The sequence below is a fragment of the Parambassis ranga genome, chromosome 20, assembly GCF_900634625.1.
Source record: "Parambassis ranga chromosome 20, fParRan2.1, whole genome shotgun sequence".
NCBI lineage: Eukaryota > Metazoa > Chordata > Actinopteri > Ambassidae > Parambassis > Parambassis ranga.
This window is the reverse complement of record NC_041040.1, coordinates 708,007-734,927: the sequence shown is the minus strand read 5'-3', so window position 1 is coordinate 734,927 and position 26,921 is coordinate 708,007. Positions and strand designations below refer to the sequence as shown.

Here is a 26,921-nt window from a genome sequence, read left to right as displayed (position 1 = left end):
GCTGTGGAGTTAAAATAGGCACGGGGTGCAAAGGAGCAAGGACTGAAAGCGCACATTATGGCGCCGCATGAGAGCTGCATAGGTTTCAGGACGTATCAGTGTATGAATGGATTTACATGGAGACAAATGTGACCAAATGCTGAGGATGGGAATTACTGTAATTCCATCTTCCACTACACAGCCATTATAAATTAATAAACGGTACTGAAAACACCAAGAATGACAAACGGTGTAGAAAAGTTCATCTTATTTTTTCTGAAAAATCTGCTGGCACCTTCTTACTTGAGGATTTCTCACTTGTGATTCATCACAAAACTCATCGCCAGAAAAACTAGATGCATCCATTTGTGCACCTGTGTGTGTGTTTGCATGCCAGCGTGTGTGTGTGTGTGTGTGTGTGTGTGTGTGTGTGTGTGTGTACACAAGAAGGGTGAGTGTTGGAGGCTGCAGCAAAGCGACTGTGCGTTATGCATCTGTTGCCCAGCATATAAAGGTCAGTGCTGATTGTGTGTCAGAGGCTAAATAACACAAGACCCTAGCTAATAAATGCCACCGCAGATGATATTTAGAAAGAGAGAACAGTGATGGGAGCAGCAGTCTGCAGCCGCACAGGTCGTACAACACACATAGTACAACGCACATAGTACAACACAGATTTGTGCGACCAGCAGCTCTGATAATGTAGTCAGAAGGTATAACCTTAACCTGGCTCCCGAGGTTCACCCACTCATTATTTTGCCATCAACCTCTAAAAATTATGGCTACTGGCTAATTTACGACCAACTGTTTGCGTCAGCTGACCTCCAACTTTCATTACTGCGGCGGTGACAACGTGATGACTCAACTTGCTCATTAGTACAAAAGATCGGTGTGAGCGGTGGTGTGTGTTTTATGCAGGCAGCCTGGATGCAGAGCTATATTAATCACAGGTGCATGCATGTACACACAGATGCATACGGGCCCTTTAATTAAAGCCTACTTTTCTATTTATCACAGTAGCACTGTTGGTTGCTGTAGCTGGAAGGAAACCTGTACCTCCACCAGTGTGTATGAATGTAAAATCTACAGTGCTGTAATGCAAACACTGACCTCAGCCTTCTTCCTGCTGAGTTCAGGTCACCACTTAAATATGATTATCCAATCCATTCCCACAAAAACTGTAAATAACACATAGCTACAAGCTCTACAAATGGCTTTGTGGTTTGAGCATGACTGATTAAAACAATATTTTCTACCAAATAGTCTGCGTGGTCCTCTGTACACACACACACACACACACACCTTCCCAAACACAATGACAGATGGGATTTGACAGTTCACTTTGCGTGCCGCGCCAGGTGGGGATGACCTTTTAAGACGACTGGCAAACAGAGAACGAGCAAAGGGAGAAAGGGAGGAAGGAAAGGGGGACAGAGAAAGCGAACAGAGAGACTCCCACAGAGAGCGGCCGAGGCTGTGAGGGAACTGCTCTTTAAACTGTGAATTCGTGGTCTTTTAAAAATGCCACAGGATGCTAAAGTGTTGGTCCTCCCAGCCAATCTAGTGGAACTAAGTACTTTCAGACTCATTCCTGCTTCTCTGTGCAGATCATTTGAACCCCGGTACAACCACCAAGAAGACAGTCATGACCAATTCTTATCCAAATGCTGTTAGTGGTGATCTTGTTGTCTCTGTTGTGTGTGTGTGTGTTTGTATCGCTGCTTCCTCCAAGCATGTGTGCTTGTGTAGTCAGATTGATGTACAGCGCTTTATGGTGATATGATGAAGCATTTCATGGTCAGCAGAAAAATGCTGATGATTTTGACATTGCTGCATTACTGCTGACATCCCCCTGTTTGTCCTTTCCCTGAAACGGCTCAGAGTCAACAGCAGTCTGATGGGACACTATTACAGTATGCTAATAAACAACAAAACACTGATCTGTCATTTTTATTCTCCACTGATTGGCACTGTCAACTCTGACAACAGTCTTGTGTCTATGTACAGTGTGACAGCGGGGATAGCCAAATGAATCAGGGGGTTCATTCCACTCCTCCTCGCTGACTAAGCTGCTAAGTGGGGACACGGAGCACAGGCTGCGCATGCTAAACAGCGTCGTGATGGAGGCATAGCAGAGAGATTTGTTGATACTGTAACTCTCCCTGGAGAATTGGCTCCACAGTGCACAACCCTGAGTTTTGCTTTAGTGCATAATAATACCATTTACATGGAAGAAGAAGACGGCAAAGTCAAATAGTCAAATAGAAATGGGAATATGTGGTGGAGTATTTGACTTTGTCCCATAAATATTCAACACTTTCACAGATACAAACAAACAACAAACATCTCAGAAGTTGCTGCTTGCTTCTCTGAGCGCTGCGTTTGAGAACTCATGCCTAAAAAAAAAACCCTTACAGCCAAGTATGACTTCAGACCCTCTCAAAGTTAAAAGGATTACATATGCCAGATCTTCTTTAAACTGTCCCTATCTGTCATTAACACTGTGCAAAAACCAGCACACAACACAGCAAAAACTACAGTGAGCTCCAAAAGTATTTGCTCAGCAAATTTGGCTCCCTGCTGTTACCATGTAATGACTCAGACTGTGAGGTCAAGCACATCAGGTCAATTTGAATAAAGTAGTAAATGTTTGGAACATCAACAGGAGCATCAAAGGTTTCATAGTAAATAGATATGGAAATATGATCTGAAGAGACGTGAAGGAATCTGCATGTCTTACATTTACTCCACTACACACGAGCTCAGCGTCTCCCACTGGACACAAAGGTATTGGAATAAAGCAGACAAAGACACCAGGAAGGCCTGACAGCTCCAATAAGCCAGGGCTGTGACAGCTGTGACAAGAGCTCCCAAAGGATTACACACACACACCGCACACACACAGACACACACACACCGCAAGCACACACACACATACACACACACACACACTGCTGCAATACACATTCCATACCCGGATGCTCTGTTTCACTTCCTTTGACGTGTGTGCATGCATACACACAAACAAAGCATACGACAAGCTGAGAAGCAGCTCTTTCATACTGCAGGATGTGAGGTGGTGAGGGAGCTAACGAGGGTCCAGAGGGCTAACAGACGAAATGGACAGCCCTGATACAGAGGACGGATCCCCTCAGGATGAGAACACAGGCTGCTATTTGTGCTACAATTTGTTGTAACATGTTCTCGCCTCTTGGCTGAAAACTATCCAGCCCTGTTCCTTGCTCCCTCTCTGTCTCCGTTAACTAATAGCATATGTTCATGTTTTCGTAAATGTAAATGTGACACTGTACCAAACTGTGACAGATCACCAAGGGGGATGTAGGAGACTTGTATTTGCCACAAGCAAAAATCCCAGAATCCACCGCTACAGAATGAGTCAACCTCTGACAGGTGGCGGGGAAAAGTACAGAGCTGTGTTAAGGTGTTCGTGCTCTTTACTGCGGCTGCAACAGTACGTTACAATATGCTTCGCTGCTACTTTAGATTTAGATTGTTTCTGCTGTTACCAGCATAATTGGTAAAACTCATATAAGATGCATCCTGTCCAGCAAGATGAGAAGTATCCAGTTATTAAGCAGACGCTGGGAGAAGGCACATAAATAATGAAGTATTATTCTATTTGTAGCTAATCCAAAAACATATTTTTGCAGTCAGCCTTTTCCTCTTGGCACCACTACCAACTTTCAAACATTCAGTTGTGATGTTTTCTCCCTCACACTGAGATTCAGAGAAAAAGCATTTTTAAATGACTCCTGTATTAGTGCCATTTAGACACAGGGTTAACACAGGACACTGAAAAGTCTTGTCGTGCCTTCAGCCCAACACTTTTTACAGCAGAGTTGACTTGGCTTTTGTAGTAATCACAAAATCCTTGTGTGGTTGCTACAGTGTCCTGAGCTTACCCTGGAGACATGTCCTCAGGCTGAACCGTAGCCTTCAGTCTGTTCCGCATGTCAGCCCTGCCCACTAGTTTTGGCCTCACTCACGTCCATTCATTCCAATGCATTCTATATTATTCATCTGTTACTACTGTTTCCTGCCGTTTAAACCATTTTAGCACCAATTAAGAGGACAATACCCATAAATAGGTCACCTACAATAAGGACAGTGCATGGCGTAGAAGAGATAAAGAGATAAGAGAGGAAGGAAGAGAAAGGTTCAATGAGAGGCAAAAACACAGAGCAACCAGGAACCAGAGATAAATAGAGAGAAAAACAAGTGAGACAGATCGAGAGGGGGAGGCAGAGGGAAAGGGAGTAAATGAGAGCGCAGGGAACAAAGACGAGCCTCCTGTGGAGCTCAACTTTTGGAAAATGAGTCAGTCTCAGCAGGTGGGTATAGACGAGAATCTCTGGACAGATTCCCAGCTCCCATGATGCTCTGCAGCAGCTTGTGACAGGACAGAAATGACATGACTAGCTGTTGAAGCGTCACGTTAAGGTGCACGGCATTACTAGGACACACAGATCTGCTTTCACTGAATCGGGCAGGTGGTGTTACTATTACACACACACACACACACACACACACACCTGAGATGAGACGTCCCACCCCACCGCTACTCCTGCAAGGATTGGTCTGATTCCCAGTTAGTGAAGTTGTGTGCTCAGCAGTTTTCTATGCAGGAAATAAGCTAACCTGAATAAGATGCAATAGGAGGTGATTTCTCACTGTGGCATGTCATACTCGGGAGGCCTGGTGTTTGAGTGTGTGTGTGTGTGTGTGCAGCGTGTGTTTATGTGCATGTTTGTGCAGGAGTGTACGTTTATTAACTTGACATATGTGTGTGTGTGTGCATGAAGTCGTTTGTTAACACACAGATGAACCAGAAACCTTGAGCACATGAGCACCTCCGCAAGCTGCACATGCAGATGGTCAACACACAAGCCCATTGGCAGACACTGGGAGAGCACACACACACACAAAGATACACAACACAAACACACACATTTATGTTTCTGCCCAAGTGATCGTGAAAGCCCTGTGTAAGATCTGTGGTGTCTCTGCAGGCAAAGATTCCAGCTTTTCAAACTTCACTATTTTCTCCTTATAGGGCAATTAAAGTTCATCAGAACGTCTCCAGAGTATCAACGCCATGCTCAGCGTCTATTAGAGACTGTTGCTTTGCTCCAAGGAGAAGTCAGCAGGAGACTCAAAACATGTTTTTTTTGCTGTCAGTTATTGTTGTCAGTCTCATTATTGATGAGTAAAGGAAGTGTCCTCTGTGTGAGAATGAATGCAGCGTTATGGATGCACAGTATGAGTCTGCTCTGTTCTGGTGCACTGTAAACATTCTATACTCGGCTTGCTGATGTGAAGCCTGTCTAGCTGCGGTGCTGCTCTGCTGGTATTTACCATGATATTTCTGCAGGGCTCAAGGTCTGGACCAGGGTCGAGGATAATGACTGGGTGTAAATGGCAGACTCAGATTCCATTCCCTGGCGGATGCTGAGAAGTCCAAACTGAGCGAATCTCTAGAGAGGTTCTGCAGTCTCAGGAGGACCTGCTGTCCTGATACTGCTGCTACTGATGGCGCTGTGTGCAGGCTAAATGTCTGTGTGGAAGAGAGATGCAGGAGATCGAGTCAGCCATTGATTTTCTGGTCACAGTGACCTTATGGGTGATTTAGAAAGTTCATATCTATGCGTTTGTGTGCTCCTACAGCACATGTGTTGTATCCAGAAGTCAGAAGAAAACAAAGACTTCTCTGACAGCAGGTTGCATTACTTCAGACTGGCAGCACAGACTTGTGTTAACCTGCTGCTCCGCCTTTACAGTAGACACTCTGTGATAACACGCAGTACGAAATAATGAAAGTAGCTTCCAGCTGCACCACCCTAGGGGATGAACAACACAGGCTGCTTGTGCGTACGCCTTTGTGCGTCAGTGACAGAGCACCTTGGTGGGTTCCTTAGTTCACTCCACTGCCTCCTGAGATGAGCCCGTTCCCCTAGCCCCGCCCTGCCCCTCCACAACCCTTTTGATGGATTGGTCCGAGGTGGGTCCCTGACCGCCTCACTAACCCGATCTGGATGTTACTGTCTCGCATGTGGGGTCCACGGCGAAATCGATTGTGTAAGGCTCTCAAGCAGACCGAAATGGAGATTTAACACCAGGACCAAGGGAGAGTGTATACTCTTATTTTACCTAAAGGTTCAAACTAACCAGTGTGTGTGTGTGTGTGTGAGAGAGAGAGAGAGAGAGAGAGAGAGAGAGAGAGAGCTTTTTAAACTTTGCAGAGTTCAAAAATGACTCCATAGATCTGGTCTCAGAACTAAAGCAACACAAGCGCCGCACCCACTTCACCAGTTTGTTAAATCTTTCCACAAAAACCTTTAAACTTGCATCATCCCAGCGATTTAAAAGCTGCTCAAATCAAAAGAATCTGAGGCATTACGTCTGTCAAATCCACATTCCTTCCATCAGAAGATATAACCCTGAAAGGCTTCTGGTAGAAATACTGTTGTTGACATGATTTAGGAACTTTGCGGTTTAGCTATCTGTTGTTGTTGTTATCTCAAGCTGAGTTGTGACACAATCAGCCTTTTAATCTCTCCAGCAGCCTGACGAGCCGGCAGAGGTGCATTAATTGTTCTTCACGTCTACCTGCCTGTGGAGGAGAATCAGAAGGAACTGTTTCATTCTACTCTTATGCATTCTCTATTAGCGTTTATCATGTTTCTCCCATCCTCCCGTCTTCTATTATGCAGCTAGTACACTCTGTTGGCAATATCCAGATAACGCACCCATCTATTGCCTTCCTTGTCAGGCAGCTATTTGCTCTGGTAAATATACATAGATCTCTATTATCAGACAGGTATTCATGCCACAACCTGCTGCCACAGCGGTTGAGTCAAAAAAGTAACTAGGCCATACATAAGCAGTGCAAATGACAGGCCAATCAATGGTTGCTTATTGTCGGGACCTCGAGCCCTCTCTGATTCAATTACCTGCTATGATGAGGAAGGGCAACCAGGCAAGGGAGGCAGTGCAGGCCAAGCCCACAACGCTGTGATTAATGGGGCCAGGGCCAAGGAAATGGGTCATACAGACAGAGAGCGGAGGAGGAGGAGGAAAAAACGGAAGAAATATAGTCTGAGACAAATAAAGAAACGCACAGAAAAAGGAGGAAAGAGGACGTACATGTACATGTCGTGCAGCAACCAGAAACAGGTGGTGGGTGGGACAGACAGACTAGGTGAAGGTCTGGGAGCAGGTGGAGTGGGCTTGCACAACCTCTTGATCCTTCAACTGATGCACTTTGAACTTTTCCTTTTCATGAGGCTCTCCTGATCCTCAGATTTGTTTTTTCCTCCTGCCTCCCTCCCGTCTGACTTTGGTCTCCCTCTCTCTCTCTCTCTCTCTCTCTCTCCCTCTCTCTCTCCCTCTCTCTCTTTCTCTCTCCAGGTTGTGCTCACTGAACTTGCTTTCACACATCTACTGTCATCCCACCTGCCTTTCAAAGTCTGCCATCGATCACGTGTGTGTGTGTGTGTGAGAGAGAGAGGGAGAAGAAGAGGTAGCCTGCCAGCAGAGGTAAAAGGCGTTCAATCAGACTGGAAACAGATTGAGAAGCTCTCCTGCCTGGGTGTGAATTAGAGCAGGGCAGATTCAGTTAGCCAGCCCCTGCTGAGCAGATACTGTACACACAAACATGACAGGATCTTAATGCCAAGTGTTTTCACATGAAGAAATGGACTTTTCAGCCAGGACTGCTGGCATGTTCTTTGGCTCAAAACAATGTAAAAATGTACTAAACTTTATTCTACACATTTAAGGTAATTTATTAGAAATAATCTGCATCCTGAGCTCTTCCACAGAGTCAGCTATTTATTCATTGACATATAAATCAGTCATTGGTTCTAAAGAGGAACATTCGAGCCTGGAGTCTGGAGCCTTGTTGAAAAGTGTCACCGTGTTGTTTCAAAGACACACCAGAATTTACTTGAAAGCGACTAATGTTTTATAGAGCGTTACAAATTGCCAAATCAATGTCTCTCTAATGTTGTTTGAATGAGGTGGCTCTCAGCAGCATGAGGGGGAAATAGATTAGTCTGAAATGGATTATCTGCTTAAGAATAAGCACATTTGTTCAATGGGGGACAACATTTTCAAAGTCACTCCAGACACTGCGCTTCATGTGTCAACACATGATTCATGGATTAATTAGAATAAACTAAGGTAATATCACGCGCAGTTTCCACAACATGCCATTAATATAAGATGACTGGAGTCAGGCGTTCCTCCGAAACATATCAAAGATGGCAAATCAATGACAGGAGTCATATAGAAAGTACAATTCATTTAGATACATTAAGTAGTAGTAGGATCCATTTCACCTCACTCAGTGAGTGAATACAGTGGGTCACATGAACAGCATGCAGGACCATTTATACCATCTATATGGAAGCATTGATTTTCCATCTCAAGGCTGTGTAGGTGATATAGCTGGTAGGTAATCTTTAGAGGCTGCCCAGGTAGGTGAAGATGTAAGTGCAGATGCTGCATTTCATCACAGAGAGAGAGTAAAATGGTGCACATATATATATATTGTCTGCACATATATATCTACAGCCAAAACAAAACCAGGAGCAGCTCCAGTCTTTTGTGAGGTACGTGTTGCTTCAAGACAGTGACAGCATGCTTCTTCTTTGCTTCTTTTTGCGGGTCATTGAACTCACATGGAGGAAGCACTCAATCAATTTGAGGTATTGAGGCAGAGCCACTGAGCGGGCGGCTAAATTACAGTCCTGCAGGTTGAGTGCGTCACATGCTTCCAGACTCTATTCCAGGCCATTTAACTGACAGAGGCAGACACCAGCACTTGGAGATATGTGCATTTCTCACCAAAATATTACCATGCTGTCACACTGGAAGCAGCCCCACAATGACAAAAACAACCCCGAATAAGAGAGACCGGGAATCTGGAAGGTGGTTGAAATGGTTGAAAGGCAGTCAAAATATATCAAAATCCCTTTGTCTCCCTAATGCAGCAGTAATTTCTCGAAGGTAAGGACCCAGTGAGTGTGGACATAGGGATTCAAAGTACACATTACTGCAAGAACTGCTGATGTAAATTTGATTCGTGTCTAGAAAACCCAAGTTTTGCTTTCTGCTGTCCAGACACACCCGAAAGAAAACAGAGACAACCTGTCAAACAAAGAGAGATAGTCTCACATATTCAGTATATTCAGAACAAATGAGGGACTTAAACTAAAGTACAACTGCTTATTATTCAAACAAGAAGCAGTAAAAACCAGCTCATTCAAATAAAAACGAACCCCTGCAGATGTCTTTGAACCATCCGCACCCTGACGGGCTAGATAAATTGTGCTCTCCTGCAGGTAAGCCAAGTAACACTCTTTATTTTGGAGACTGCAACTTCTCATTTCTGCTAATTAATAGACACAGCCCTTCTGCGGGCCTTTGCCAGAGGTGCATCTCTCACTCAACCAAAACAACTGTAGTGTCACGTCAGAGCACCCCCCCCCTTTCCCTGTCATACACTATTTAGAGAGCTCATGCATACTCATGACTCTATGCAAATATGTATCATCAAACCTTAGCGGGAATTCAATTAATGGGATAATGGGGGCTGCAACCGCTGCAGCTCTGCCGTACTGAGCACTAACAGAAGCAGTGGCATGCCGGGAAAATGAACAAACTCTGATCAAAGTCTCTGTTGTACTTTTAATCTTCTAACAAAACACAGCTTTCAGTTTTCCCTGATGTATAATTTAAGAGATTGCACTAAGGTTTTTAGGGCATATGCCTCAACTTAAGTGGGTTGCCATAAACTCTGAGTGGCCATCATCATACTAGAAGGTGAAAATGTAGCTGTTTAGACTTTACACAAGGCACATGAGTAAATATTCACATTCATGGATGACTAAATGATCTAAAGGTTTTAACACCATCCATCCATCCACCTTCTTCTGCTTATCTGGGGTTGGGTCATGGGGGCAGAAGCCTAAGCAGGGAAACCCAGACCTGCCTCCTCCTCCCAGCCTCCTCCACCCCCTCATCTGATAAGAGATATGGAGGTCAGCCAAGAGGTGTAATCTCTCCAGTGTGCCCTGGGTCTGCCCTGAAGGAGGAGCATCCAAACCAGATGCTCAGACCACCTCAACTGGCTTCTCTCAACACAGAGGAGCAGCACTGAGCCTGACACTGTCTCCTTTTATTTACAGACAAGAAGAGGAGAGAGAGAGGGTCCAGGAGCCATGCTGCCTGTAACTGTCCATTTCCACATGCACACATTCCCATGCACACACACACATATTAACATGATGCACTTTTATATAAGAGGAGTTTATGTAAACACAGGGACGTATAGATGTGACACACTCCTCCTGACTTCCTCCTAATGTCCTGTAACGTCAGCTCATTAAAAAAATATTAAGTCTATAAACAAGCAGCAGCTTAGTGTAGTACACTATAAATACTGTATATACAGTACACACATAGGAACGTGCAATGGAACCACCATTTTCAAAAAGGTGACAGAAAATTTAGAATTTTTTGAAACATTAACAGTAAAAATGATGATGCAGAAAAAAGAAAGAGTGGTTTAGAACGGAATAAATTTTAATTTTGATTTCATTCACAGTTTCTACACCAGGGAACTCGGTAATAAACTCGTCAAAATGTCATTGCACTTTTTGTCCCAACCTTTTGCCCACAGAGAGATTTTTATCCACAGCCCATGTCCACGCCTCATGCAGTATCATGCATGTATGTATTGGTAGATAACTACCAGGGGGTTGTTAAATGCAGCCAGTGAGTCAGTGCTAAACGACTATAACGCATTTAGTGAAGCAGCTAGCCGTGCACGGTGCAGTAAGAGAGTGAGACTAGTGTCGACTAGTACATGTATAGTTTGTTCCTCTTCAGGCAATAATTGGCAGCAGAGAAAGAGAAGCAAATCCCTCGTCCATCATTCATCCACACCATTCAACACAACGCTGGGAGCAACCTAAACGGCCGATTCACTGGAGACTCACTGAGCTGCTTAATGGGGCTCAGTCTTTTCACAAATACAATCAATGGCTGCTAATTTGACTTCAGTTTCACTATTTGGCCTCTAAAGACAGGACTGAGATGCAATGCTGCAAATACTGAAAAATAAGGACTGACAAACTGATGGATTGTATTAAACACATCCAGTTCAGCACTACTCATCCTTAAACCCACCATGCCACACCTATAACACAATTCCTGTGTAACCACCCAAAAAGCATCATATGCACAGGCCTTCCAAAGTATATTCACCAAAGCATGCACCAAACTTCCCAAAAACAGCTGCATTAATCTGTAGATTGTTTTTAGGAGATGAAGAGGGATCCTACCACGTTGCTGCTGGGTGCGCTGTGTGCCGTCCATGGCTCCATTGGATCCCCTCTGTGGAGCTGGAGGTGACGGGCTGCTCGAGTAAAGAAGCAGCATGTGTTTCTGAGAGCGTCGGGGGCTTCTAAGTGACTTTATCCCAGTGTGTGTGTGTGTGTGTGTGTGTGGATATGTATATTGAGTGTTCACGTGTCTGTGAGAATGCCATGCATGGAGCTGAGTGTGTGTGTGTGTCAGGAATACTGTATGAGTGTGTGGAGTGTATATCTTAGTCCATAGCTAACCAAGTGTTCTCTATAGGACATGACCAGAGTTATGAAAAAGTGTCACTGAAGTGTGTGTGTCTAAGTGTGCAGTGAGGCGTGCTGCTTGTTTTTTTCCTACACTGCTCAGTGGTCTGCTCAGCCTCTCAAACACTGGGTAAGACCTCCTCTTTCTGGGCATCATGTCAGCCCCTTCTCCTGATTCATCCATGTATCCAGCCTTCCTTTGGCTTGGGCACCGTGTCAATCATAGGTCACCTGTGAGCGAGGTTTCACTGAAGACTTGCACAGTATTTGAGCTGTTTGGTCCTGAAGAAGCACAGGAGGCATGAGCCAATGTGTTCAGAGCAGGAAGCAGGGGAAGGAGCCAGAAGTCCTTCCAGATGAGGGAGGAAATCTGCATGTGTTCAAGGTGTGAGATGTCTCATGGGACGTGGACATGAATTATTTAGACTTGTTGAACATCTTCTTCTCTGCTCCTCTGAGAGGACTGCTGAGGGCCCGTCATCATACTACTTAATGTGGTGCTACCATCTGCAGGCTCCACACGGTACTGCAGGTTTTATATCTTAAATACTGAAGGGATAAAAATCAGCTGCTCTGGTCAAATGAAGACTGTGAAGAGTAAACACTCTTTTTTATGATGTTATTTTTTTGTTATTTACCTTTGCTGTTTCATATAAATAGATGAGGTCAGTATATGTTTTTCATTCCTTATAGCTCTCTATAAATAGCAGTCCATAGCATTTGGAGACACAGCGAGTGCAGCATCCACCATCTGCACTGTAACAACAGCACTGGTTAATGCACATGTACTCATATTATACACACACACTCACAGTCACAGAGGGTTATGTGGTGACCTTGCCAGCTGCCCTTTACATACATGTGTAGCATTGCATTATAGGTTGAATCTCCAACTTTGATTTTTTCTCTGCTGATGTTTCTTTTCTTACTTGAACAGAGAAAATGGCACATAATAATAATGATATCTGACCCACATACGTTTAAAGAATGGATAATGTAAAATTTCTCCTCAGTAACTCCATCTAAAATAAGGTCCAAGCAGAGCGCTTATCTTAATCTTCTCTGCTTTGTGTTTATATTACTCTCATGACGGGCTTTTAAACAACAAATTCACCAGATGGACGATCAAGGATTTGAGACTCTGACCGTATTAGAGATTTGTCAATACATTTCTCAACAGTGAACTAGGACAATATATATATATACAAGATATAATATGTGTAAAAAATAAAAGAACTAAAATATGTGTTTTTTCTGACTCAAACAAAACATCCAGATGTTTTTCAATGGGTTGGTCTAAAGTAAACTGTTGTTTCAGTAACGTGATATCACAGATGGTCACACAGAAGAAGTGTTTTTAAAGTATTTCACTGCTATCTTTCTGCTCATGTCAGACCTCTGAAGCTGGATAACAAGCACACAGTACCAAACTGGTCCAATGGGAAATAAGAGCACATGTTTTCATCTGTTGTAGGAACTACACACCTCCTACAGACACCTCCTTTACTCTTCAATCAAGGATTGTTCAAAGTATCTCAGCACATTCTGAAACACAGAAAATAACCATCACTGATGGAACATTCTAATTAAAGTGCTCCTCTGGAAGACAGTGTCCTCTGATTAATAACTAAATGTCTAAAAATTAACTGCCTCCAAAGTACACGAGAAGATTTGCCTTCTAAAAAGTTTGTGTGACTCATTAAAGCGTTTCTCTGACAGCTTCCAGAGAAAAGGGTTGAACGAGTTCTTTACTTGTTTGCAAACTTTGCAGCGTTTTGTGTCACAGAACAAGCTTCTTCATTAAATATGATCATCAAGGCTTTTCCTTCTTTTCTAATTGCACACACACATATTTCTATATTTGGACCCTTGCTACACAAACAACTCGTGGAATCTGTAGACTGTACATCCCCAAATGTAAACAGACAAATGTCTTACAAATAAGAGTGGACTGTGCCAGGCAGACCCCCAGAACATCTGCACAGAGAACTGGAGGCTTTTTAACAGCAGGCGATGGAGGTGATGAGAGGAGAGAGAGGATTAAAGCGCTGCTTCACAGGTCCCATACATCCTCTCTGCATTACTCTCCCTTAGTCAATCACCAGTAATTGGAATGCCACCACATCACCTTTCATCATCATCTAATCAGACCACAATCAATCTCATTCTCATTCACTGAAGCTGCTGTTCCAAGAGTTATAAACCCAGAAAGACTGAGTGGAAACGGCTTACTGCTGCTGGATGATGTTTGCATGCTTCTCCAGGTTGTTTATCTGATACACACGAATATGTTTTGCATGTAGAAATGTAAAGAGGAGCACAACACGGCAGCATAGACTGGATCATATTGCTAAATATAACACAAGCACAGCCTCTCCCCCTGCAGCGTACACTCCACACATGCACTGCGTCCTACCTGTGTGACTTTCTCTGTGACGTTGTGTGTCCGGTCGATGAGTTTGCAGGGAGCGATGATGTCCATCTCCCCAGTGGGCAGGGCGATGAGTGGGTCGGGTTTGAAATCCACAAAGTTGAGGGTGATCTGAGGGATTTTTGAAATTGTGCGGTACCTCATGAGGTCAGAGTCCGACGTGGAGTTCAATATGTTTGACTTGCTGTTCACCGCACCTGTAACCACACATGAGGAGAACAGTGAGAAAACAGACATGATATTATAAATCCTGTGTTACCTCTGCTTGCTCCTTCTCACCAGTGCTGCTGCTGGCCGGCCGGACGCTGGCTCTCCGGTTCTTCCGGTCCCAGTCAGGCCTCATGGCCTCAATCTCGTCTACAGAGGAGGCGCGCCGCATGCTGTGAAAGCTTTCCCGCGAGCGGCTGTGAGACAAGGAGCAGTTAGAGGTGGAGCCGTCCGGGTTGAGGCTGAGGCGGTGGTGGTGGGGTGCTACACAGGGTGATGACTGGGTGAAAGGGCCCACGAGTTGCCCTCTGTGGTGAGAAGATGGAGGGGCAGGTGCAGGAGGCTCAGAGCACAGTAAGGTGTGCTGGTCTTCTTGGCGGTCTTCTGGCCAACTCTGTAAAGCCGACCTAGGATAAATCAAGTAAACGGTACAAACACACACAACTGTGAAACACTTTACGACCCTTTATAGGACTGTTGATGACCACAATCCTGATCCATGCCATCAGTAAATAAACCTCTACTAAGTTATTATCACATGTACCTGCTTCTACTGACTTGTTCCTGTTGGTCTGGTGGTAAAGGGGGTAAGGGCAGGAACTCCCCCAGACCTAAAGACTCATGTTCGTCTGGATGCAGCTGTGTAGCAGTGGGTATTTGACCGGCCTCTGCGTCATCCAATGACGCTTTGCTGTTAGACAGGGAGCGTAGCAGCGGCAGACGCAACTTAAAGCCTCGAGGGTGACCTGGTGAAGACAAGAGGGAGGGAGGGAGGTTGGAAGACAAAAAAAAATCCTGCAGAGTGATAGGTAGACGGACTGTGGCAGGACTGAGAGCGGGAGTAGTAAAGTCAGACAGAATATTTACAGCGGATGTCCCAGGTAGTGAAGGTCATGTAAAGAGAGAGGGAGATTTGAAGTGGATCAGCTTCACAAGCAATCTACTGGAATCTGGGACAGTTACAGTGATTGGATTTTGGAGTTAAAAACAAAGAATATGCCTCGATATTATTGTGTCCGACATATTCTCCTGGGTTATTCACTGGAACATTGAGTGTACAGACCACTTATGAAAAAAAATCATCCAGCACAAATACCCAGGATTTACAAGGCTGGAAGTCAAGTCACAAATAACAGGAAAGGAATGAACCAATGATCCAAGTAAATTAAAGTGTCAACTTACAGCTATTAAAAGGACAAGGTGAATGAAGAGACACCTTACTAAGCCAACGGGAAATCATCATCAGATGTGGGTGGGGGTGTGGAAGATGAGGAATACCATGAAGAACGATGAGTTAATACCTACCAGTGACCAGCCAGGTGGGCAGGCGGTGGTTCAGCTCCTGTTTGTTGTGTTTGTGTGTCTCTTCTGACATGACCTCAAAGTTGAGGATGAACATAATCACCACGCCATCCTCATTCTTCACTGGCACCACATCCACCATACACAGGAAGCACTGACCTGCAAGGAGAGACGCAGGGATGAGGATCAATCAGACTATATGTACTGTAGCCCAGACCTCTAACACTGCCAGTACAGTTTACAGCTGGGATTAAAGCCCTCCAGCAGGTTTCTTCAAGCTCTTTTAATGACTATCTATGTAATAAACCTGTGCACAACCCATGTGCATTATGCATGCACCCATGCATCCCTCACTATGACTGTAAGGAAACACAAGGACTGATTACACAGCTGCACTTTCACACATTTCCATTCTCTCTCATTATTAAATGTGCGCTTCATCAGCTCACACACTGGCTTCCATACGAGGCCGGGCACGTTCGGTAATCTGCCACCTGAGTGCTAAAACAGCTAAGTAAGCGTGAAATTAAACTACATATGAGAGTAAGTGGCCGGCCTGGGACACAACTACACACACGAAACTAAATCGCTATTCATGGTGTGCACACCAGGAACAAAGCATCAAAACACACGTGCACACACACTTTTTATTTTGTTTGGATATTAACTGGACACATACTGAAGAGTTTCTGTCCTAAATTCTTTGCAGTACAGCTAAAAGGAAATACTAAATAACTCTGGAATCTCCACACAGAAGTTCACAGACGTTAATAAGCTGCAGTTAGAGCTGCTGTAAAACTGAGATGAAACACATCTGTTAAAAAACCACCAGCTGGTAACAAACACATGAACTCCTATACACAAGTATCCAGCAGCTACATGGCACAAACAACTAAGAAACAATAGCATCCAGCAGAAGGTGTCAAATAAAGCTTTGCAGTGTAATCCCCATGCTCATATTTGTTTCCTCTAAACATGGACGCCTTGGATATGACCAGCGTGGCCTGTTGATGTTAAGATCTCACTCTTTCACAACACATCTGGCTCTCATCCGTCTCCTCTCTTACCTGGATATCAATGGTCAGTCCGGTTCTAAACAAAAAAAAAAAGTTGGACCAACCTACAGCCGACACGGTACGTCGTACAACCAAAGGTACAGTAAGTCTACTGCATGGCTGCCTTACCCACCCACCGCCTGCCATTCATCTCACATCATCGCCAGAGAGTGGGCTGAAATCCGATTGGCCGGCAGCATAATCCTGATGCAGGAGGGTTGGAAAAAAAAAATGAAATACAGGGAAAACTAAGGGATTACACCATCTGGCCATATCTAGCAGCGTGTGTGTGTGTATGATGCCTCCATGTGCACATGTGGAGGACCAGGCCGATGTTCATTCACGAGCTACTGGCTCATGTCCATTCATGCCTGCTTTCATTAGCAGCAGTGACACTGCATCCGCAGCTCTCCTAATCACTGAGGGTGTTGCTGCATCATGCTGAAAGCTGATTTACAAAGCCGTGCAGCCACCTGACGAAGCAGAATGTGTCACCATTTGTTTCTGCAAACACAGATAGAATTTAGATGATACCATCACCTAAATAACAGCGAGGCACATTTCATATTTCTGTCACCTGCTGGAGGAGGAACACAGGAGGGATCAGTCTGTCGCAACCTTTCCTGAAAATACTTTCATGAAAATGACCCAATAGTCTCACATCACTTTGTCAAACAGATTAAATTGGATTACTGGATTCCCTCACTGACTCTAATTACTGTCACATGTACAGTAATCAGAGACAGATTTCCAGCACACAGTCCTCCCTCTAGAGGGCTTTTAATTGGTTGGACCGGCAGCTTTTATTTTAGTCCGCCTTCTAAACTGAACTGCGCATGTGTGTGTTCTGTGGACGACAGATGTGTACACGCACAAACACACACATGTACAGAGAACACAATGTAGGATTAAATGTCAACAAAAGAGGATTTACCTTCGGTTGATTGTTTCTGTGAGTCATAAGTCAGATCTTCTTATGAATCTGTGTCTCGCTCAGTTAAGTTTACTTCGTGTTAAAATACACATACAAATATGATAAAGGCATGAGTGCACAGTACAGTATGGTGTTTGGTAATTGTGATGCAGGCACACATAAACAGGTTTATCTAAAGGTGTGTTTGCAGAGTGCTAAAGATCAAGGGTTAAGCTGACATATTACATCGGACCTGTCTGCTGCTCATGGTCTCAGTTTACTGTAAAAGATTTCCTCCCAGAGTGAACTTAGAAATGAACCGAGCTCTGAGGTTAGCAGGGCAGATGCTAGTCCATCTAAATGGTCCGCCTGGATGTATTCCAATTCAGCGTGTTCCGGCTGATAATCTGATTCAGTGTTGCTGATTTACAAAGCTCCAGGAGATTATCACAATGCGCTAAAACACATCCAAAAAAAGCACCGAGTGCAAACCTCATGGCCGACAAGTGCAAGACCAGTGGTCAGACCACGCTGCGTGCTCATCTGAAAGGCCAGTGCTTCAGGCTGGCTTAATTAATGATGAATTCTTTGCACTAATATCTACAGCACTGGAGTGCTAAACACATTTTCTACCACCCAATCAGTTTCCATACATTAATCTGTGACTGAAATGATGTCACTGATAAAAGTAAAAAGGAATATAAAGATGAACACTGAGAGAATAAAGGATGAAACTCACTCTGTGCAAGATGCACAAGAGGGGAACTTAGTGAACCCTTTAGTCGGCTGTCTAGCGCATTGTTGCCTGGTGGGCTTAGAGAGACAAGGTGGGAAGGATTAGCTGTTCAGGAAGATCTTTCTTCCAGCTTAGCAGGAGATGACAGAGGATTGGAGAGCAGTACACAGAGATTTGGCTGCCCCAAAGTAACCTGATGTCAAAACACACTTAACTCTCAAGCTCAACAATTCTTCCAATGTGACAACTCCCAAGGGAGGCCGAGGAGGAGGGAGGCCGAGGAGGGTTCAGGATCTATCATCGGCCTCTAGGCTCATTATATAATAAAATAAAATAAAGACATTTAACATCATTACTAACACCTATAAGAGATATAAGTTCATCACTCAGATCATTTCAAGTCAGGGCTCCTATAAAGCTGTGTGTTGACTCCTCCTAGTGGAAAAAGGTGTCATTACACAGAAAAACAGCAGAACCCTTAAAAGCTGAGGATGTGAGCATTATGGACAGAGCTTAGCAACAACCAGGAACACATAACACATCCCAACACACCACTCACATCTTCAAAAGCAGTTTACTTCTTTATCAGGAACAAAGATCAAATGTTTTGTCACATCAATAGTAGGTTTTTTGGTGATTTTGTGAAATATTTCTCTCTTGTTTTCAAAGTCAGTTACATAACACACATCTGTTCCAACTTACAAACTACGCCTGTGCATGTTTTTGTCATAAATTTATTATGTGATAGTGCAGTTACAGTAAGTAAAGAGCATAATGTTGCATATCTGAAAAGCATTAGCTTGTCCATTACAGACAAAGGCAGAACGATTATGTGATTATGTGAGAGAAAGAGAGAGAGATGTAAGAGGATGAGGATGTGAGCTGTGTTTCTTCTCAGATGCTCTGTGCTGTATCACACACAGTGACAAAGTGACAGAGTGGAGGCGGAGAGTCTCATTCACAGACACACTCTCCTCCGCTCCATCACTCTCTGGCAGGAAAAAAAAATCTCTAAAAAAGGAGGAAAAAGGGCAGATCTTCATTTCCACTGAGGAGGCTCTAAATATTCTACAGGGTGGTTGGCAGCAGGCCAGCTGGCAGCACTCGATATGTTCCTGGCCACGCAGAGCCAAAGAAACCCAAACACTCAGCCCAGGCTGACAGGCTCACACGCATAATTGCCTGAACGTGTCGTTCATCAGAAGGAAAATACATTAAATGTTCTGATGTGATCATGCAAATGAATTATATGTTAATGGGTATACACCATAATGGGAATGGGATGCAGGGTAAAAAGCACTGAAGTTCTGCCAGTAAATGGACACAAAATGTAATCAATAGGTTCCAAAGAATATAACAACAGCCTATTATTGAGGGAGCAAGAGTAATTCAACTGATTAATCACTAAAGGGAATTATTTTAAGTGCCATTTAGAGCAGAGATAGATGGTTTCTAAATCAGAAAGTAGCCATTATGATAGTGTATGATAGCATGACTGTAGAAGACTCCAGCACTATGTCACAACATGAGCATCCTGTCAGTGGAACAGAGAGGTTTTAATTTAATAATTTGAACCACTAGGTGGCAGTGTATGGCAACTCTGCATCCCTTTGTCAACGACATGCACAGTGGTAAATGCAAGAAGCTTTGCACACACATCCACTGTGGGAAGAGAGAATTGATATGGCTACACTACACCCCACACCCCACACAGGTGCACCGCTGTGACAGGGAGCTGGGCGACGGAATAAAAAAATAAACGTGTGTCCATTTGTCTTTGTGTGTACGTGCCTATGTGCGTGTATCTGTGTGTATTGTGTCATACACATTATCAATATTGCTGCTGCAACCCCTCCCACCCCCCAGTCCTCAGTGATCCTGGCCACCAGCTGTTCTTCCATAAGTGAAATGACATCACACACAGGTTCACACGGCTGCTGACCCCTGCACTCCTCTCTGCATTGTTTGTGGATGAGAAGCAGTGGAAGGACAAACTAGTCCAGACAACAATCCATCAGCCTCTCTCACCTGTAATAGAGACAAATAGCAAGCTAGTGAACAGTGTGTTTACTTGGCAAAGCGGTAGCTTCACTGTTACAGTGTGCAGGTCCATGTTCATGCTTTATTTAAATGCACATATATTTCTTGGATGAGTCACTCTGCCCCCTGTTGGTGCAGTAGGATATGAGAAATAATGGTGAGCTGTGCATATGATTGATGCAGAGGAGCTGAAGGGCCAGGGTGGCGGGGAGGCTGACAAAGCTCCAGAGTGACAGAGGGATCCATTAAAGCAGCTGTCTGTCCCAGCGGGGGGCACCTGTCTTGGATGAAGGATTAGGTTGGTGGTGTCGAGTGGACTATATGTGTTCAGAGTTTACTTAACCCTGGAAATCCCAAGGTGGATGATTTTAAAAACATTAAAATATTCTCCATAGGTTTTGTTCCCAGAGAATGTTTTGATCTATTGCAGATGTTGTAGAACTTTGAACATCAGCAGCAACTGGTGGGATCAGAATGAATCGGCGAGCAGAGAGTGACTGTATATTTAATTGTTGTTTTGTTATTAGTTGACAAGATCAATAAAGAGAATTACACAATACAGGAAAAAAAATCCATTTACTGTCTGAAGAGCACATTGCTTCCTTCCCATATTGCTTCCCATCCGGTTCAATGATAATGAGACTTACACTCCCTTCTCTAACCTTCACAAAAGTCTTCTTCCACACACACACACACATCTTAACTGATGAGGTGGAGAGAGCGAGATAATGGACAGGCGGAGAGATCAGGTAACTAATCACAGATTGACACAAATCAATAACAATCGAGAGGAGGAAGTGCAATCAGGAGTTGGGCTGTTCGCACACAGTGTGATAATTTCCTCGAAATCTGCCACGTCTGACAGTGCTGGAGACACAAAGGTAGCAGACATGTCAATGTGCTTTTCACACATCATGTATGCACAGCACCTGCAGTCAACCTAGACCCACACACACCGGGGGTTAATGCGACGGAACAGTTTAGAATCAGCATGTGGTGGAATAAGGCAGATTCTTGATCACTGCTTTGCATTCCCCTCAATTCTGGAACAACAATGGAAGCAGCTTGGCTTTATCTGAGGGCGTGTGACCTTTCATCTTCCTCCTGATCACATGACAAACTGCAATGAAAAAAAAAATATTGATTTAAAAGTTGGGACTAAAGACACAGACACGTACTCCAGGATGGTGTGTGAGGCCCCTAAAGCTCCATTACTGTATGTGACAGCATAATAAGCCACCTGTGAAGGATCAGTAGCCCAGCTGTCTGAACGTCTCCACTGTTGACACCGTGTGAGGCCGTGGTGTCAAACACAAGCAGCACAGTCGACTGAATGTCTCGCCCGCCCCACTCTGCTCACGTCACATACACTGCTATTAACTGATTACATGTCACTGCCGGTATGCGGGTACCTGCAGTGCGTCTCAAAGCACACAAACCCGACGCCTCTTCAGAGGGACGTATCACACACCCTGGAAACATGTACACATGTGCACGCAGTGGACAAACACGTTCCATAGATTACATGTCAGCTATGCTAAATGAGAGCCTGAGGCTCATCCAGCCTGCATCAGTTAACTATACAATTACAATTCTTCACACAGAAGACAGAATAAGTAAACATGGACCGTAAAGAGTCACTTTGAGTTTCCATGGTTTACACAAGACAAGGTCAAGGTTAATTAGGAAGCGCCCGCTAAATAAATATTCAACATACAATGAACACAGTACAAATGCTTTCTCCGACTGGATTTTATCCGACATGTCGGTAATTAACGCTCCAAACACCTCGAAATTCTTGGCAAATGCGGATTCAATCAGGAACGGCTCATTAGCAGGAATACTCAGGGAGAGAGATATTATTATATAAACGTGAAAAGGACTCATTTCACCACAGCAACCTGCAAATGCCGTTATACTTTCTTTTTCTAAACATTCCACTCCAGCAGCAGCACAGAGAGTCCATCTACATACAGCAGAAGCACTGCATGTATCTGCATACAATGAGCTGGGAAAAAGCACCCTCTGTTTACAGCATGAATGATTCTACATTTAACAGATTTTACACAGTGCTCAATACTAAAATTTGATACTAACATGTCCCTACCAAACGCCCTGTCATTGACACACTTGACTTTTTAACAACTTCTTGAGAGGGCAGTGCCAGAGCGAGCTAATGGTGCCAAGACAGAAATGATTATATATGCTTGTTATGACAGATGTCAGCGCTTAATGGCTTTAAGACCGGCCAAACTGGCAGAGAGGTGAAAAAGACACACATCCAAGGACGGACGCCATCCTTAAACAGGGACAGAACGAATACGCCTCCTCACGTCTGACGCAAACATACAATTCACACAACAAAACATCAACAGTAAGCGTTTATATGAACAGTTACAACTGTATGGACGGAACACAGTTCAGTAAGGGGTCTCCAAAGGTGATTCTAACTTTGTTTTAATTGTGACAGTAGACGATGGGCAGTAATGCAGCAAAAGGGAGGCAACAGGGACCCAGCTGGACATGGTGACCTTTGACCCAATGGCCATGTAACTTAAAGCTTTTTTTTTCTTAGAACTAACTTAACACATTTGCACTGCGTGTACTTTGTATTTCTTTTTGTCTGATTGTTGAGTTAAATCAAATAGGAGGCCAGAGAGTGAACGAGAGATGAAGTGAAGAGGACAGAAAATAAGACAAAAGTCTCATTTCCTGTCCTTGGCTGCAGTTATTTAACATGCTGACAATCCCCATTCTCCACTGTCCCTGTTCACCGGACATTCCTGCAGTCTGACTGTTTACAGACGGACAGGAATTTTTAATGCACATACCCGTCTGATAAACTGTAAAAATCTGAGGATAAGACGGAGTCAGATCAGCTCCAAGATTTACTTCTGAGTATTCCAGAGTCTGAGTGAGAACCTTCACAGATTAGACAGAATTTTACCACACAGTCAAATCAAGATCTGTATAAACAAGCAGGAACAAGTGTGTGTGTGTGTGTGTGGTTATTTGAAAAGAGGTGTAGAGTTTATCTGAATGGAAAATTCCTCAGAATTCCTCATGGAGGCCAGAGGACAGACATGATCGTATTTGAATGCAGTCAAACACAGACAGGTGCAAATAAACATAAGCAGTGAACGGGTTATAGCTCAAACTAATGTCTGCCTACATGACACAGTAATATGAATTACCCTCTCTCTGCACGTTTAGATCTACATTTTTCTTTCCACTTGCCATTATTCCTTTGTGTGCACTTTTCTGCCCATTGTATTGCCCTCTCCACGTCTCTCCCACTCCCTCCCTCTCTGTTTTTTTTTTAAATGTTATATAAGAACTCAAGATTTCTCAGAAGTATAGGTTAGTAGAGAGGACATTTTCAGAAGGTACCCTCTCTAATATATGTCTCCATCCTTCTGTAAGCCTCTCTCTCTTCAGCAGAGCAAGAGAGCATTAACAACCCCTCAACCACCCGCAAACGCTGTGCTCATTTCCAAAAGCTTGTGAGTCCAGCATGCGTCCACAGCTTTGTGCTGGCATGCTCATTTAGCAGCCGGCCTCTTCAAAACACAATCTGTAATTGTCTTCTCGAGCCACTTTGAACACACACTTTGTAATATCCAGACTGATGCTCTGTCGTTTGGCTGAGCAGCAAGGTAAGTGTTTTTGGCAAACTTGAGAACCATAATGAGCCACTTGCCTTCATTAAAGAGAGAAGAAAAGCAGAGGGGCGGGAAGGAAGGGGATTAAAAAATAAAAACGTAGGATGGAGAAGTTAAGGGGGGAAAAAGAAGAAATAAGGAAAAGGCAACAGTGATGTGAAAAAACTGCAGAGGAAAGGGGAAGAATTTGGTTAAGGTTGAAATTTGGTTGTAATTAGATGACCTGGGGGCTTTAAAGGAGCCGGTGACAACAGAAAAGTGAGGCGAGGCCAGGATATCATCATCTCTTTATTTAATTAAGGATGAAGGGACGCTTCAACACACACACCATCCAACACCTGCTCCCTCATTTAAAAGGACAGCTTCATAAACTGTGGGAACTTTGTTGCCTTGGTAACAAAGGGGGGGGGGCAGCCTCAACATGAAACAGAAAAAAAAAGAGGAAGAGGGACTTCTGTCAAGGTTTTGAGGGCTGAGTGGAACGTGCACTGCTGCTGACATCCAGGAGTGTGTGTGTGTGTGTGTGTGGTACTTTACTGCTGGCTGTCACCAGCTGCGGGTTTATAAGCTATGTGATAGAAACCAGGGTGTAAAAGAGAGCCCGAAGCTCATCTGTTGCAGCTGTTGTCAGATTTACACTGTCCCAGTCATACACACAGGCATCACCTCCATGCACATCTCCTCTTCCTGTGGCTTCTTCTTCTTCAGATTCCCTCCCTTTGTCTACGGCCATGGGCTGACATGAGTGATGTGCATATCGGCACCATCTATCCAATTTGTCTACAAGCCCACATACATGCAGGAACATGCACACACACACACACACACACCGAAAGCCGGTAACAAGGCGTGCTGTGTTTTACAGCCTGGGGAGAAGGGGAACTTTAATTTGGAAGGAAGGTTCTTTCGGAGAGGCCATATATCAAAACCCGGCCTGATATGAGCCCAGCAGCAAGGACAGGTCTTACCCTTACTCTGTAAGTACAACATGGATACACAGCATTGTATCCTGCCTCTCTACAATCAAATAATAATCAATAACATCTTATTTACACTAAATAAAAGTTCTTATAGCGGCCAAAATCCATCCTCCAGTAAACAGACACCTTTACACTGCAGGCCTGTTTAAAATGTACCTGTGGTGCGTAATCAAACAAACCAATCCATAATTGGCCCCAATGATCCACAAACCATATCCGCACCGTGTGGCTCATTAGTTTGATGAATATGATTGTTATTCTAATCAATAACTGACCTGCTAATGAGCCCACAAACCAAGCATGGGAAAATAAAGACATGAACAAATTATACACAATGCAAGCATACAGCTGGAGCTTCACGCTGCACCGTCACTCTGTGAAGTTATTTATGTCTCTTACTGCTCTGTAAAAACTGCTAATGTACTCCGTGAAGGTGAACAGTTTATTTTTATTTTAGGTTGCGGTGCCCAGCCTTAAAAGCAAAGCTGTGACATGACAAATCATGAGTCTAAGGTGAGGCATGAGACACGCCGACACCAGAGAGTAAATCCGTGTGATGAGATGGAACTGTCTTTCATTATGACGAAGCTGCACAACAGCAACAATCTAAAAATACAAATACATGCTGTCGACTAGATCAGAGAGAATTAGCAGGAGGAAATCCCTCACTGTCTCTACATACATTATGTAGATATGTGACAAGCTTCCTCTTCAGTTTCTCCTGTTGGCTCAAGGTCTTATGGTGCAAAGACTGCGTTTATGTTGTGCTTAATATCACCTTTCTATTCTAAGTGCTTCTAAAGCAGCTGGCAGCTGAGGCAGATCACAGCTAAGCACATGTGTGATTTAACATACGTCTCTGAGAGCTCAGCCAACAGCCAGAAAAAGCCAGAGACGTGTGTGTGTGTTTGTGTGTGTGTGTGAAAAAGTTAGTGCACGTCTGTGAGAGGAAGTGATGACGAGAGAAAGCTGAAGGAGAGCTTGTGAGTGAGTTTGAGAGTGAGAGTGGATGAGTGATTGAGTGAGTAAGTGTGTGTGTGTGAGAGAGAGGGAATGGAAGTGTCAGTGAATTAGCTATTGAATGAGTATGTGCAGAGAGAGAGAGGGCAGGGGAGTCAGCTACAGGCTGGGTGAGATAGTGAGTGAGTGATTGAGTTAGTGAGTGAGTGAGTGAGTGAGGGAGAGCACAAGAAATGACCAGCACGAGGGACAGCAACACTGTGTGTGTGTGTGTCTGTGTGTGTGTGTGTGTGTGTGTGTGTATCTGTGTGTGTGTGTCTGTGTGTGTGTGTGTGTGTGTGTCTGTGTGTGTGTCTGTGTGTACACATGCAGTAAAGAATCCTGTGAAACATTCATCTGTAGGTCTGCTGAGAATCCATCAGTCTACTGGCCAATTACATGCTAGATAATGCACTTTGCATAATGGCTACCAACAGTAAAAGGATATATGTGCGTGTGTGTGTGTATTTATACATATATATACTAGCCTGACACACACAGCAACCTAATACAGTTTAAATATTTAAGAGGAGCTCGTGCTCTGCTGTTTGGCCACTGGCTGACTGTATGTGTGTGTGTGTGTGTGTGTGTGTTTTGGATGTGAGACAAATGTTTCCAGCCCAGGCCATGTGGAAAATTGCCTCCCCTCACTCCAGTTACACACAAAAACATCTCATCTTCAAGCTTTCTGAATCCATCTCAGAACACAAATGTGACAATACGTCACAAATGAGGCAGGCTCACTGAACATCTTTGTCGACACATATATATTTATCCACGGTCAAAATGCTAAACTATTGAACTGCCCAATCAATATATAGTAACTTAAATATATTGACCACTTAAGTGATATTACATTTTAAATGGAAATATCTTCGATGGGCCTGCTGCACTATCTCGGATGGACTGAATGTCATATTGAGTCTCCGCCTCAGTTTATATTGCTTTATTTAATTATTT

General features: G+C 44.0%; 1 protein-coding gene across 1 annotated transcript in view; it reads right to left on the bottom strand.

Annotated features, from left to right (window-relative positions):
- The window catches only part of kcnh2b (potassium voltage-gated channel, subfamily H (eag-related), member 2b), a 152,936-nt gene that overhangs the window by 57,366 nt on the left and 68,649 nt on the right, over window positions 1-26,921 (bottom strand). The window contains exons 3-6 of the mRNA XM_028432905.1: window positions 15,580-15,735; window positions 14,819-15,020; window positions 14,347-14,681; window positions 14,053-14,264 (exon numbers count right to left, since the gene is read on the bottom strand). Coding sequence (XP_028288706.1) covers window positions 14,053-14,264; window positions 14,347-14,681; window positions 14,819-15,020; window positions 15,580-15,735 — 905 coding nt within the window. The remainder of the gene's footprint in view (window positions 1-14,052; window positions 14,265-14,346; window positions 14,682-14,818; window positions 15,021-15,579; window positions 15,736-26,921) is intronic.